The sequence below is a fragment of the Acanthopagrus latus genome, chromosome 19, assembly GCF_904848185.1.
Source record: "Acanthopagrus latus isolate v.2019 chromosome 19, fAcaLat1.1, whole genome shotgun sequence".
NCBI lineage: Eukaryota > Metazoa > Chordata > Actinopteri > Spariformes > Sparidae > Acanthopagrus > Acanthopagrus latus.
Window position 1 is genome coordinate 17392764 of NC_051057.1, and position 12744 is coordinate 17405507.

The 12744-nt window shown below is 44.1% G+C and overlaps 1 protein-coding gene across 6 annotated transcripts in view; it reads left to right on the top strand.

The window, feature by feature from the left end:
* Nucleotides 1-12744, top strand: part of dlgap1b (discs, large (Drosophila) homolog-associated protein 1b) — a 100704-nt gene that overhangs the window by 49515 nt on the left and 38445 nt on the right. For 4 of the 6 annotated variants that reach the window (XM_037079625.1, XM_037079628.1, XM_037079629.1 and 1 more), the window contains 2 exons: nucleotides 4217-5354; nucleotides 7377-7591. In XM_037079625.1, the coding sequence (XP_036935520.1) occupies nucleotides 4284-5354; nucleotides 7377-7591 (1286 nt within the window). In that variant the 5' untranslated portion in view covers nucleotides 4217-4283. Of the gene's footprint in view, nucleotides 1-4216; nucleotides 5355-7064; nucleotides 7157-7376; nucleotides 7592-12744 lie in introns of those variants that run through there. The other 2 variants (XM_037079627.1, XM_037079630.1) reach the window with 2 other exon arrangements.

Below are 12744 nucleotides of genomic sequence, written 5' to 3' on the forward strand. Positions count from 1 at the left end.
AAAGCTAATGAAGGAGATGTACAGATACAGGACAGGCATGGAGGGAAAATCACTAGAAAACAGGAAGGAAGACACAGAAGACAAAGACATCACACAGACTGGAAAACACAGAAACTCACATACACTGAACAAACAGGACCATGACATTTTTTTGAAATCCTCCCATTCTTCAAATCTCAAGGTTGGCATCTCGGCTCATCCATGCACAAATATTGACTCCGAAAGAGGGAAAAACTAGAGCATCTCCTAGAATGAGATTTTTTTGCTCATGAAAAATACAAGAACGCAGTGTGCAGTATACCCTTTTGCATTCAGCATGTTTTAAAAGTCGAAAGTGGCTCGCATGAATCAGGTATGTAAGAAATGCACTCTGCGTTTCACGCAAACTGGGAACTTTTTGTATTAGATTTTAAAGCATGAATGAGTCTGCAGGAGTACTTTTTTTGTTTTTGTTTGCCCTTATTTAAAGGTACAATGCAGTAGATAAAACTGCAAGCTACCACCATCCGCTTCCTGTCTCACACATACTGAACCCAGTCTGTGCAGTAATTTCATGCAGAGGCCTTAGACTGCAAACATTTGCAGGATCCAAGGCAAAAAACTTCACTTGACCTGAAAAATAGAGGTAAAGTGCTGCACTGTCTCTTCCCCTTCCACACAAACATAAAGACACACGCACGCACACATATGATGAGCCACATCCACTGAGGTGATTTGCCCCCCCTGTGGTGAGGAGGCTGGTAATGTTTTCGACCTTTTGGAGAAAAATCATTGCCAGGTTTGAGACCGAGGAAGAGACCTTTTGTAGCCGTGTGGCCTCAAAGATGCTCTGTAAGCCCCGAGCTCCACCTCGCAACCGGTGTTTGATGTCGACCGAGGGAGATAGACTAACTGCAATCTGTACAGCAGCCTTTTTCATTCTGCCAGCAAAAGAAGCTGCGGCAGTCTTCTCACACAGAGGCATATTGATCTCATAGCTTCCTACAAAGATGGTGTGCAGTAAAGTCAATGTTACTTTGCATTCTCATACCACCTTTGTTTATTTTATCAAAGCTCCGAAAGCTTAAGCCAACATAAAGAAAATTAAGAATGGATTTGACCGCTGTGAGGATGCGTCCAAGACTGGCTACTGTGCTAGGTTATGGTGAAGGAAAAATCTATTTTCCATTTATCTCATCTGAGCCCAAACAAGCATGGCATCTAAATAGAATTTAGCCCGCTGTGCTGATGCAGTGCAGGTGCTAATGGGCATTAACATTCATAGCCTGACTTGTTTTATCTACTCCTGCATTTTGTTTGCACACCTTGCTGTTCAGCACACAATCACTTTAAATGTAATGAAGTCTCAGTGGTTTTTCGGAGCCTGTTCACACAAAGTAAAAGGGGCAAGTTGTTTGGGTCTTCTTGATGTTTTTCATTTGTTTCCTTGTTGGTTTTGTGTTGTGAACGAAGGGTTTTTAGTCACCATAGTTCATGGAATTGTACTGCTACTGTGGCTCATGGTGACAGTTGAGCGTTCACTAAATCCCTCCAACAAACAAGCAACTGTCTAATCGTAGCTTAGCAGCTGTAACTGATCAATGCCTTTCCAGAAAGCTGCAATCGTTAGCATGTCTGGCTAACTAACTTACAACCTACTGCCGAAATTAAACATTACAGAGACCAAAAATGAACTGAAAAGAATAGTACTGCCCTGCTCTCTATCTGATTTGGGGAAATTGACATTCCAGCAACTTCAACCAATGTTACCACAGATAGCAGTAACCACATTTGCAAGACTCTTTCCTATCCTAACCTTTTGCATGGGATATGCAGCTTTAGCTTCAGCCATTTGGCGTGATATCATACAGCCAAGAGTAGCCCATATTTAAGACCCGTTTGAAAAGCATTTTCAACTGACTCAGGTACCTAACTCAGGTAGCTTAATCAGCTTGCAAGATACAGCTGATCAGATTTGCTACGAAAAGTTACAGTCACACATTGAAAATGAGAAGCCTGTTGTCATTGTTGTGAACTGCATTATTTTCTGTGCGACAGTAGCGTGTTTGACAGGGTTGGCAAACAGTCATTCGCTCCTAGCAGCAAGCATGGAAAGATGACCAAAAAAATATTCATTAACACCGATGAACATTTTCAACATCAGGAAATTGTCAAACGTATTTATTACTATTTCACAGCTGTAATAGAGCCTGTCCAGTTGTAGGTGTGCTATATTGAGTTTGCTTGACCAGACAGGTAAAGACACAACTGGGTCAGTCAGATATATGATGGACATATAACATAATACGTAATTGCAGCTGCCTATGTGGTTTCCTCTCGTCACCGTTGGCCGTAGCTACCTGACAGCCATGGCAGAACCAGCAGATCCTCTTCCTCTTGTTGATAAACTGCACTTTACAAGCGAGCAGCATCAGAATTCAGCATGGATATGCAGCCTGTCAGATACACTACGTATTTGTATGTCAGTGTGTGTGCCTGTGTTTGCGTACGCGTATGTGTGGCTAGCAGGCAGAGAGCCAGCATGACCCAACTTCAGCTTTTCAGCTTTAGTGCAGTGCTGCAGACAGCTGTGCCACAAACACGCTGCTGTGGATCACCGCGAGGGCCTTTTATTTAGGTCACATTCTGTGCTTCAGCGGCCAACAGAAGGGATCTCTGTCAACTGCAATGAATACCTTTAGTTGGACACAGCCCACTTTTTAAGTGCCCTGCAAGAAGCGGACACTGTGCGTGTCTGTGTGGTATGTAGTGCGCGCTTTGTGTGTGTTCACTCGTGTGAGGATATTGCAGATGGCGGTGGGGATTGACCACTCTATGTTTTTTCATTTTCACTCTAACAATACGAGAGTAATATATCGGCTTAATTCTCTCCCACAGTGATTCGAGTCCCTGCTTCAGCACAGACGAGGAAATTCCATGAATAATTTTTCCCCAATTTTTTCAATTAATCCAGCATCCAGTTTATAGCCACGTCAAAGGAAATAATTAATCTGACTCAATCTATATTCATGCACTTAAATACATTCTGCATGTGCACTACACAGCGTCCTCCTGTTATGTAAAGAACTAACACGATATTTCATTCCACCACTGTCTCCCTTATTTTCTCTTGTTATGTTTCCTCCCTTTGTCCCCCTCCTCCTCCTCATTTTTTTCCCCTTTTTTTTATTTACCACAGTGGCCTCTGGTAGTGCATTATAAATCGCAGTAATGAATTCCCCGCGCAGTTCTCGGCCACACTGCTGTCACAGGGCTAAACCAGGGTGCGTGGGCTCTTATTATTGTCTCGTTAGCCTCACCTCCCGTCCATTGGAAACAGTGTGGGTTCAGCGGTTAGCCAGCCACAGCCCCAGATGCGTAAGAAAGGCAGTTTAAGGGCGCTGATGGATGCCATTGTTTTCATGTCGCCGTGTAAGGGAAAGGTCGTTTATTGCAGCTTGCCTCGACCAGCCCAGAAGCTGTCAGCTGGGTTTTACTGGCCAATTAGTTTGCCCGTAGAAGAGAAATCAAGGCAGAGAGGAAAAGTGTGAGATCGGGCTGTGATCATTAGTTGTTTGTGGGTGTGGGTATGTGCTTGCATGCACATAGAGCAGGTGTAGTCTAAAGCAAGAATAAATGCACTTTTTAAGCACAAGCTGATATGTCACATCATCTTTTAAATGATATGAGGGATTAGGACTCGCTGCAGAGGTTGCCTCTGCCATCGCATCACAAATTTCTCATTACATTTCCTGTTGATGCTTCATTTCTAACAGTACCCTTGAACAAATATAGCACACGCCTGAGCTGGAAATAGATTTGAACTCTTCTTGATACCTCGTCTTCCTTTGTTTGTCTCTGTTTCCTCGATCCCTTGTCATTTTCTCACTGAAATCTACCAGAGAGAACAGAGACGAGCGAGAGGAAGCTTTAGGACAGATCTGGATGTCAGGGACCACATGCCAAGTGGCTGCTATATTTAGAGATTCCCCTTCTGAAGTTTTGAAGGACAAAGATGAAAGAGCAGGTCCAAGTCCCGTCAACGTCGTCAAGTTTTCTCGTCTGTGAAGGAGTGCCAAGAAGCATCTTCTTCAAATGAAAGCAGATGCAACAGACATTACACTGTGCTTTGAGTGTATGCAAATATGAGATATTTATCATTCTCTTTTCTGTCTCTCTCTTCTTGTTTGTTTGTTTGTTTGTCTGTTCTACCTCATGGCTGTGTGTTTCTTTGTAGAGCTAGTTTTGGGGCCTGTGCAAACTTCCCGTGGCAGCAGTTGGATGTGCACGTCGACCCGGCCACGATGACAATGAAAGGCCTGTCCAGTAGCCGTAGTCACCACCACACGGTGACCTGCGACCCCTCTTACGACTCCATGACCCTGGGGAACGCGGATCGTCGGTCCTACTTCCTCAACCCCGGGGAGGGTCATTCTACTGACCACCCCTGCTACACACAGCGCAGCTCCTTTCAGTCTGAGTGCAGTGCCTACCCTGATCTGGCCAGCTGCACCTTCCCTCGCAGACATTACAGCTCTCACCATGAGCTGAAGACGGAGTGTGGTGCTGTGGTGCCTTATACGGGGCCGACAGGGAGCAGTAAGGGAGGTGGAGGAGGTGGTGGCAACAACAACAGAATCCCTTCTAACCTGCTGGAGCAGTTCGACCACCAGGCGCCTGTACGGCGTGAAGGCTACCACACCTTGCAGTACAAGCGCACTGCAGTAGAACACCAGCGTAGCGACAGCCCTGGCCGGATCCGCCACCTCGTTCACTCTGTCCAGAAGCTTTTCACCAAGTCCCACTCCCTGGAGGGGCCCTCAGGGTCTAGTGGAGGAGGGAGCGGGAGGATGAACGGCAGCAAATCCAGCCCTGATGACCCCCCCTCCTCCTCCGGCACCCTGAAGCACAGTAAGCGCAGTAAGAGCAAAGACCGCTCTAAGTCAGAGCCTAAGATGCGCACTGCCATCTCAGGCTACTGGAGCTCAGACGACACGCTCGACCGGGAGATGTGCCTCTACCATCATCACCATGGGGGCAGCAGTGGAGGCCTGCCTTCTGGGGTCATGACCATGGGGCGCCATCCGGACAAATCCCAGTCGCAGTACTTCATGGAGTCTTACAATACCATCAGCGCCCACTCGCTCAAGACGTCACGCAGCAACAACGACGTGAAGTGCTCGACGTGCTCTGGGGGCAGCAGCGGGGCCATGCCGCTGGTAGGCCCCCTGGACAGCCAAGTGCAGCTGAAGAAGAGCTCGTGGTCTTCGACTCTGACGGTGAGCCGAGCGAGAGAAGTCTACCAGAAGGCCTCAGTCAACCTAGATAAAGCTCTAGTGAAAGCCGAGCAGGGTCGCACCTGCCACTTCCTACAGGTAGGACTGTTAAAACAGCCCCACCTCTCGCATGTCATTCATCATGCAACCTGCGGTGCCATCTGCTCCTCCACGCTTCTGCATGCATCCGTGTTTGTTTGTGTGTGAGCCTGAAGGGATGACTGGGGAGGCAGTGACCCAGAGCCCATCCCTTCATTCCCTGTGTCTCAAATAATTATAGGCTGACTTTGTCCCTGATTTCATCAAAACACATATTGCAAAATTCCTCACATGGCATCTGTCTTTGTTTCAATGTGCATGTAAATATTCATATGTGAGCATGTTGGTGTTTAAGCTTTTACTTATGTACTGCACAGTATGTCACATAGAAAAGTCACATAGAATCAGATAATGCTGTAAGCTGATTTTAGGTTCAAGCGCATGTACCGTCACCATGAAACTGCATTTATTTTTTGCAAAGCACAGGAAACCAGACTGGAAACTCCTGTCTAAAATAGCAAATTGTCACATGAAAGTACACTGACGCAGCAGCTGAGAGTGTACCGTCTTGGTCATAGCAGTGTTGGTGTGTGTGTAGGCGTCTAAATCATATTCACGGAGCGAGTGCAGGCTGCTGCTATGAGATCAGAGAGAGCCAGAGGTGAGCAGGCAAAGAAATTAAAGAAAAAATACTCTAGTCCCGAAGCTCAGTGGTGGTGGCCGTGGGTGCTCAGTCACTGTTTCACAAAGAATAAAAATGTTTCAGTTTGCATAGATTTCCTGACGGCGGGGTGAGCTGCAAGTATAAGAAAGGAGAAAAGTGGAGAGGAAAGGCAGCGAGAATAGAGGAGGAAGTGTGTGTATGTGCGTGAGAGAGAGTGTGTGTGACCAAAAGAGTGCAAATAAGGGCAACGGAGAAGGCCATGAATGAGAAAGTAAAAGGCAGAAAGAGAGAGTGAGGAAGCATTAAAGACAGAGAGAAACTTCTGTGTGGCCGTGCATTTTAACAGCCTGAGAAACGGTGCTAGCAGATCAAGGAAGGATGTTGTCGCTGCAGTACGGCAACATTTCTCCCAGCCTGAAAGAGCGAGCTCTTTTTTCTAGAAAGAGAAAATGGAAAGGGAACAAACGGGCTTCAAGGAGAGCAGCCTCACTAGTTAGTTTGAGCTACTTTTTTTGAATCCTTAGCACAAGAAATCGACGTGTTTTTTGCTTCACCTTCTGGGATGGGGTCCATTCATCGTCTGGTGTTCATACACTTTGCACACTTAATTACAATGCTTCACCTTTTCGTGAACTTGTGCAAAAAAATCACAGGTTAGAACATTTGAAATAGACTGAACATTAACTGTGAGGTTAATTGGATAAAAAGCATGACTCCATTCATTTTTTAATGGGTTTTTCTCTGTGACAATAAATTCTCCTGACGTCATCGCAGACCCGGTCTTTCCCAAGATGTTAGCGCAGTCTGCTGCTGCCCCCTGACATCAAAGTCAGCTTGGTTTCCTAGCTACCCACCGGTCTGTTGAATGATTCTCGTGCACTTTTTTCTCGCTCTGTATCTCATTTCCTTCACTTCAGAGCTGGTGCCCTAACAGCCACTCACATTGGGACTGCAGTGGTTCTGCTGAACAAAACCCCCTTTGTTTTCCCTCTCTCTCTAGGTCTGCTGTCTTTGACTCTCTCTCTTTTAGATTAGGGCTGGGAGATAGCTTTACCTCCTTTTATTTTACCTTCATTAGTGTGTGTGAAAAGTCAGGAGAGCAGACAGGGGCCAGAGTGCTGCAACGTTTTGTCAAAACAAGACATTCCCTGCATTTGATATGCCGCATGCAACCCAGGACAGACAACCCAGGCGCATGGTATGATCCAGGCAAGACCTGTATTGATACTGTTACTACTTAGGCTTTTAGTGCATGAAGAACACTGTGTCATACAGGTATTTATATCAGGCCGGGATAGAAAATGTTGAAGCCTCGCTTTTGTTCACGTGTAAGTGCATCTGTAGGAGCTCTCATATCTTGGGGGGTGTAATGTGTTCGCTCCCTCTTTACCTTATCTCACCTCACTTTCTCTCTACAGGTGCCTCAGGATGACTGGAGCGGGTTCTCTCCGCTGGGAAAGGATGACGAGATTCCTTGCCGGAGGATGCGCAGCGGCAGCTACATCAAAGCCATGGCAGAAGACGACAGCGGAGACTCGGACTGCAGCCCCAAACCCTCGCCCAAGGTCCAGGCTCGACGAGCCAGCTACCTGAAGGCCACACAGCCATCCCTCACAGAGATGACCACACTCAAGTAAGTTTGTGTTTGATTTATCAGAAATGGTCTCCACCCTACCACTATAAACACCGGATGTAGCTTTCAGGTCTGAAAAGTGAAGCCAGTGCTGAAATGCCTTAGACCAGATTGCTTTCTAATGGCCAGCAGGGGGTGACTCCACTGGTTTCAAAAATACTTTTTATTATATGTAAGCTTATGAGAAAATGAACCTATTCCTCTCTTGATTTATTATCTGAGTAAACAGTTTCCTAATTAGTTTAATGTCCTAGGGTCTTGTTTAGACTCTTCATTATTTATATTTGTGAATTATGGTCCCATGTAGAGTGAAAGCTCTAGCCTTTTGTCCAATTGTAGTTACAGAAGACCAAGATGGCAACCACCATAGTCTGGCTCATGTACAAGTCTCTGACTCTCAATGGGCACAACTTAATAACTTGTTCTGTGCTTTCAACTCTGCCACACACTTGTATCTTCATAGCTCGCCTCTGTAACACCACAGTCACATACACAAAATACATAATGCCTGTTCATGTACTGTAGTGTGTTAGAAAATAGATGTCCCATTGAGGGGAAATTCATTGTGGGTGGAGAACATGCAAGGGATATTTTATCTCTCCGCCACAGCAGTTCTTTTCGTTCAAGATCTGAAGTTAAAAGCTGAGCTTTATCATTTGAAGACTCTGATGAAGTTGTTTCTTGATGCACGAGGCATTCTCTGCTCAGCAGCATATTTTTCACAGTGTGAGCTCATAAAGTATTCAGCAATATTGGACTCCATCATGAAGGTTTCTGGCTGAGCAAAGTCTTGAAACAGCTGACAGCACTGTCTACAGTTCAGACGTGAGTTAAGGCCGAGTATGAAAGATTTAGGGCAATCTATTTTTTGGGAAATTGAATATAATATTCATAATGGTTTTCATTGACTATCATATGTGTAATCACCTGAAACTTAGAATCATTGTGTTTGTGTGTAGATGTAAAATGCTTTGATAAAGGTCTTTTTTTATCAACAGAGGAAGTGAATCCTCTTCCACAGAGTCCACCGTGTTTCTACAGTAGGCCTGAACAAAAAAAATGACACACCTGCATATTTAAATACAAATGCATATAACGTGCACCATATTATCGATAATCATACCGCGCGAGAAAGCAATAAAATATATTGCCATATCAATATCTCTTCCAGAGAACTGATAGCTAAAACTGCGAAAAGACAAACGTTGCAATAAAGTAGAATTAAACCTAATTTCCACTGGTCAAAAATCCCACTTAAACCCACTAAGATCAGGCTTTTATTACTGGACACAGCATTGGAGATGGAGCCCCATTCATTCCTTTGAAAGCTGCTAAGTGGTGTTTTAAAGCCAAAAACACTCAACTTCCCTGCTATGAAAATATCTTGATCGCCAACTGAGCCGTCTAACCTCCAATTTAGTGTCCGGCTAACTTGAAGGGGGATAAAGTAATTTAATCGCGCAGCTCTTCTGGACTTTTAAATGTTATTGGACCGATTGGCTCAAAATAATTTAGCCCCGATTTTCTTTCACAATGGGTCTATTGTTGTTTTGTTTTCTGTTAAAACTGTTTCCAGTGCATTCATGAAGTGAAAAGTGACGTACAACGTGACAGTTCAGACAAAAATCACAGACGGGCTGCCTTGCCTGCAGGAAGTGGGAATGGGGTCAGTAGGTGATTTGTAGCGGGTTGAGTTGCATTTAGAAGACCTGTGTAGACCGACTGCTGCTGTTGGTGGAAAAGATGCATAATTGTAGTCCCTCAACCAATTTCATTACTGAATTTATATGACTGTCTTTATATGAAATTAACTTGTACCTGATGACAATATTTTCCATCAAAGTGCGTTGACACAGTGAAAGACTTGAATACACAAGACTTATAGCAGCACCGGGCTGTGACTGATTAGCTGTGTAATACACACATATGAGAAGAAAACCAGTCACTGCTACTGGTTGCGCAAACACAAACACACGTCCTTATGTAAGTGCATGTGGCGCAGCTTGGGGCCCACTAATGACTTGAATTTGGCTCGGGGAACGCCAGCATCATCTGATGGAACCCAGTGGAACAAACCAAGCTGCACTGCTGCGCGTTGGAGATAGAGAATAAGGCGGCAGCAGCTGACGTCTTGTTTTCACACTGTGCTTTTGGGAGCTGGCACAAGTCTGTGTCACACTCGGCAATGATTAAATAATCAGCTTTGTTCTTCCATATGTCTCAGAGCCCATCCTGTGACCACTGTGTCCTTGAACGGTGATGAATTGCTCTTGAGAAGTTGCTGTATGTGTTTACTCACACACAATGCTAACCTTCCTCCTTATTAAAACACGGCGCACAAATAAAACTTGTGTTTAAATGGGTGGGATTATTCCAAGCTGGGGAGAAAAATGACACCCTTTCTTCTTCAGTCATCTTTCCTTTTGCTGCCAATTCATTCAGTATTGGCCTAGATTTTATCGTGTTTATTTTTTTATTCCTCGGCCAAAACAGACATCTTGAATAATAGGTTGCAGTGATCACATCTTTGTCTTTCAGTCACTGTAGTCTTCCTACCGCAGTCATTACTCTGAGGACTTTTATTCAGACAGTTACCAAGGGGAGTGGGGGGGGGTGAAAGTGAATGGAGGATGGGCCAGTTGGAGGGAGAAAAACCTCTCAAATGGGGAAGCAGGGGGAGTCGACTGACAGGGGAGACAAGGTGCTGAAAAGAAAGGGGCAGTTAGGCAGTAGTAATCAACAGACAGCTTTAGCAAGCGCTGATTCCTGAATGTCAAAGGGGAACATGTGTTCATTAATGTCACTTGTTCCATAGAGGTACACACTGTGTCAGGCTGAACTTCACCCCCTTAGGTGGTCTGATTACAGGCAGGGTCTGCCATTCAAGTTGCCACAAAGACATCATTGGTTCAGGCTATAATCAGCCCTACAGGGAAATCAAGAGCAGACGTGGATAAGGATAATGGTGTTGGCAGATTGATTCTTTTCTGACTTAATTCCTCTGTGCATCATCCACAGTCTCCGGGTAGCTCGTAGGGATGATTCCTTCCAATCTCTGAAGTTTAGGACGTGCATTCAGATTTCCTTGTTTTAGGTTTAATGATGCAGCTTCTGTGTTCTATAATCCATTGGTCCATGATGAATGGGAAATGTTGCATAGGAAAGCAGGGAAAACAAAGGACTTAAAGAATAAAGTGAGTGAGTTACAGGGGCACTGTATGTAGTTGTAGTTTTGAGAAAGAAATCTGTAGAAATGTAATATTTACAATATTAATGAGGTAAAAATACAAACACAGAAATATGTATCTTTTTGTTAAATTACCAAGCTGTTCTCAGAAGGAAATAAGGTCCCCAGAAACACTGTTTGAAACTAGAAAGGTGGCAGGGTCCGCCACATATAAACAAAGTGATACAGTATGAAATTGTGTTGTCCTGTTAAGGTCAGTTCGCTTGTTTATCTTTGCAGCACAAAACACAGATATCCTTGACATCACGTCATAACTTCAAATTCCATCATTTTTTTAGTGTTTGAAACTAAAATTCCTACATATTTCACTTTTAATATTTCGATTACTTCCTCATTAAATATCAGAAAATGCCCAGTTGCCCAAAAACAAAGTTGTCTTATTCAAATTGCCTCTTCCTCCTGACCTAACAGTCGTTTATGTAACGCAAAAAAAAAAAAAAAAATGAATAAACCAAGAAAGATTTAAATTTAAGAAGGTGCATCCAGCTAATGTTTGGAATTTCTACCAAAAGGATTACAAAATAAAACTGAAATTATTCCAGATAAAACTTCTGTCAAATGATTTATCAGTTAATTTACTATTTGTTTCAGCTGTATTTATGAATTTTCAGACAACTTGTTACAATTTTGTGTCACTCCTGGGGCTCCATATAAAAGAGGATAATGTTTTGGGGCCACATCAGAACAACTGACATCTTAAAAGCTGCGATTACGTAACAAAGTTGTACACCCTCTCTTAATCGTGACAACAAACCACCTCCTTCTCTCGCCTGACAACCCCACAGACAAGGAAAGACTGCTTTAAATATGCATTAAAAGCGCAGCGCCGCTACAGAACACCTCAACAGGGAAACCTCGGATTAAAAAACAATGAAGCTTGTTGATAAAAACGAACTGGCAAGCATGAGTAACCATCGAGAGCTTTGGATGTAGTAGCTTGTGCTCAGTATTACAAAAGCTCAGAGGACAGTGTATTTTTAAAATTAGCAACTGTTCTTGGAAAATCATTACCTTTTTGTTCCCATCTCAATTGCTTATCTGTCCTTTCATTAGCCTGGTCACACTCTGCTGTCCTCTACCTCCATCCTTCCATCCAAGAATGAGTAATCGAGTTTGCTTTGCTGTGGTAGCCACGCTCTATTTTGAGGAGGAAATACATAATTGAAGCAGCCCTGACCCGGAGGCATTAGGGTTGTGTGTGTGTGTGTGTGTGTGTGTGGGTTGGTGTGTGTACAGTATGCGTATGTGTGTGTGTGTGTGTGTGTGTGTGTGTGTGTTTTTATATACTCATAGACTGTGAATAATCTAAGATGTATTCATTTCTCTGTGCACTTTGTTCTGTGGAAGTTGGTTTAGTAGGCCACCATGTTCATCAAGAAGGAAAGCGAGTCAGCTTTTTAGGTTTTATTTCCCCTGATTAATGAATTGTTTAGCTGGCATCCAACTGCTGCGTAACCTACACACACACACACACACACACACACACTTTCCTCACATGTACCCAAACACGCACACACAGACCCACATAGGCGCGAAGCATGCTGAGCGATGGGATTGGAGGCAGGTGAGAGCTAATGAGACACCTATTCATCTTCCTTGGAGATGGGTCTATGTGTGTGTTTTTGTGTTGATTATGTATCTGTTCTTAGATTAAACACATATCTCTCTCTCTCTCTCACACACACACACACGCACACAGACAGTTCCTCTTCTCTCTTCTGACATATCTATGTGAGTGTTCTCTACGTTAAGTGTTTTTGAAAGCGCTTACAAGGTGCTTCAAGGACAGACCTAAGCTACTGCGAGTGTTTCTCAATACTACTGCGCTTGTTGATTAGATAAGGGTGTCTCCTGAAGCAATTGTGGATTGATCCGTATCTGTGGGTTCATACGCGCTGCCAGGTGC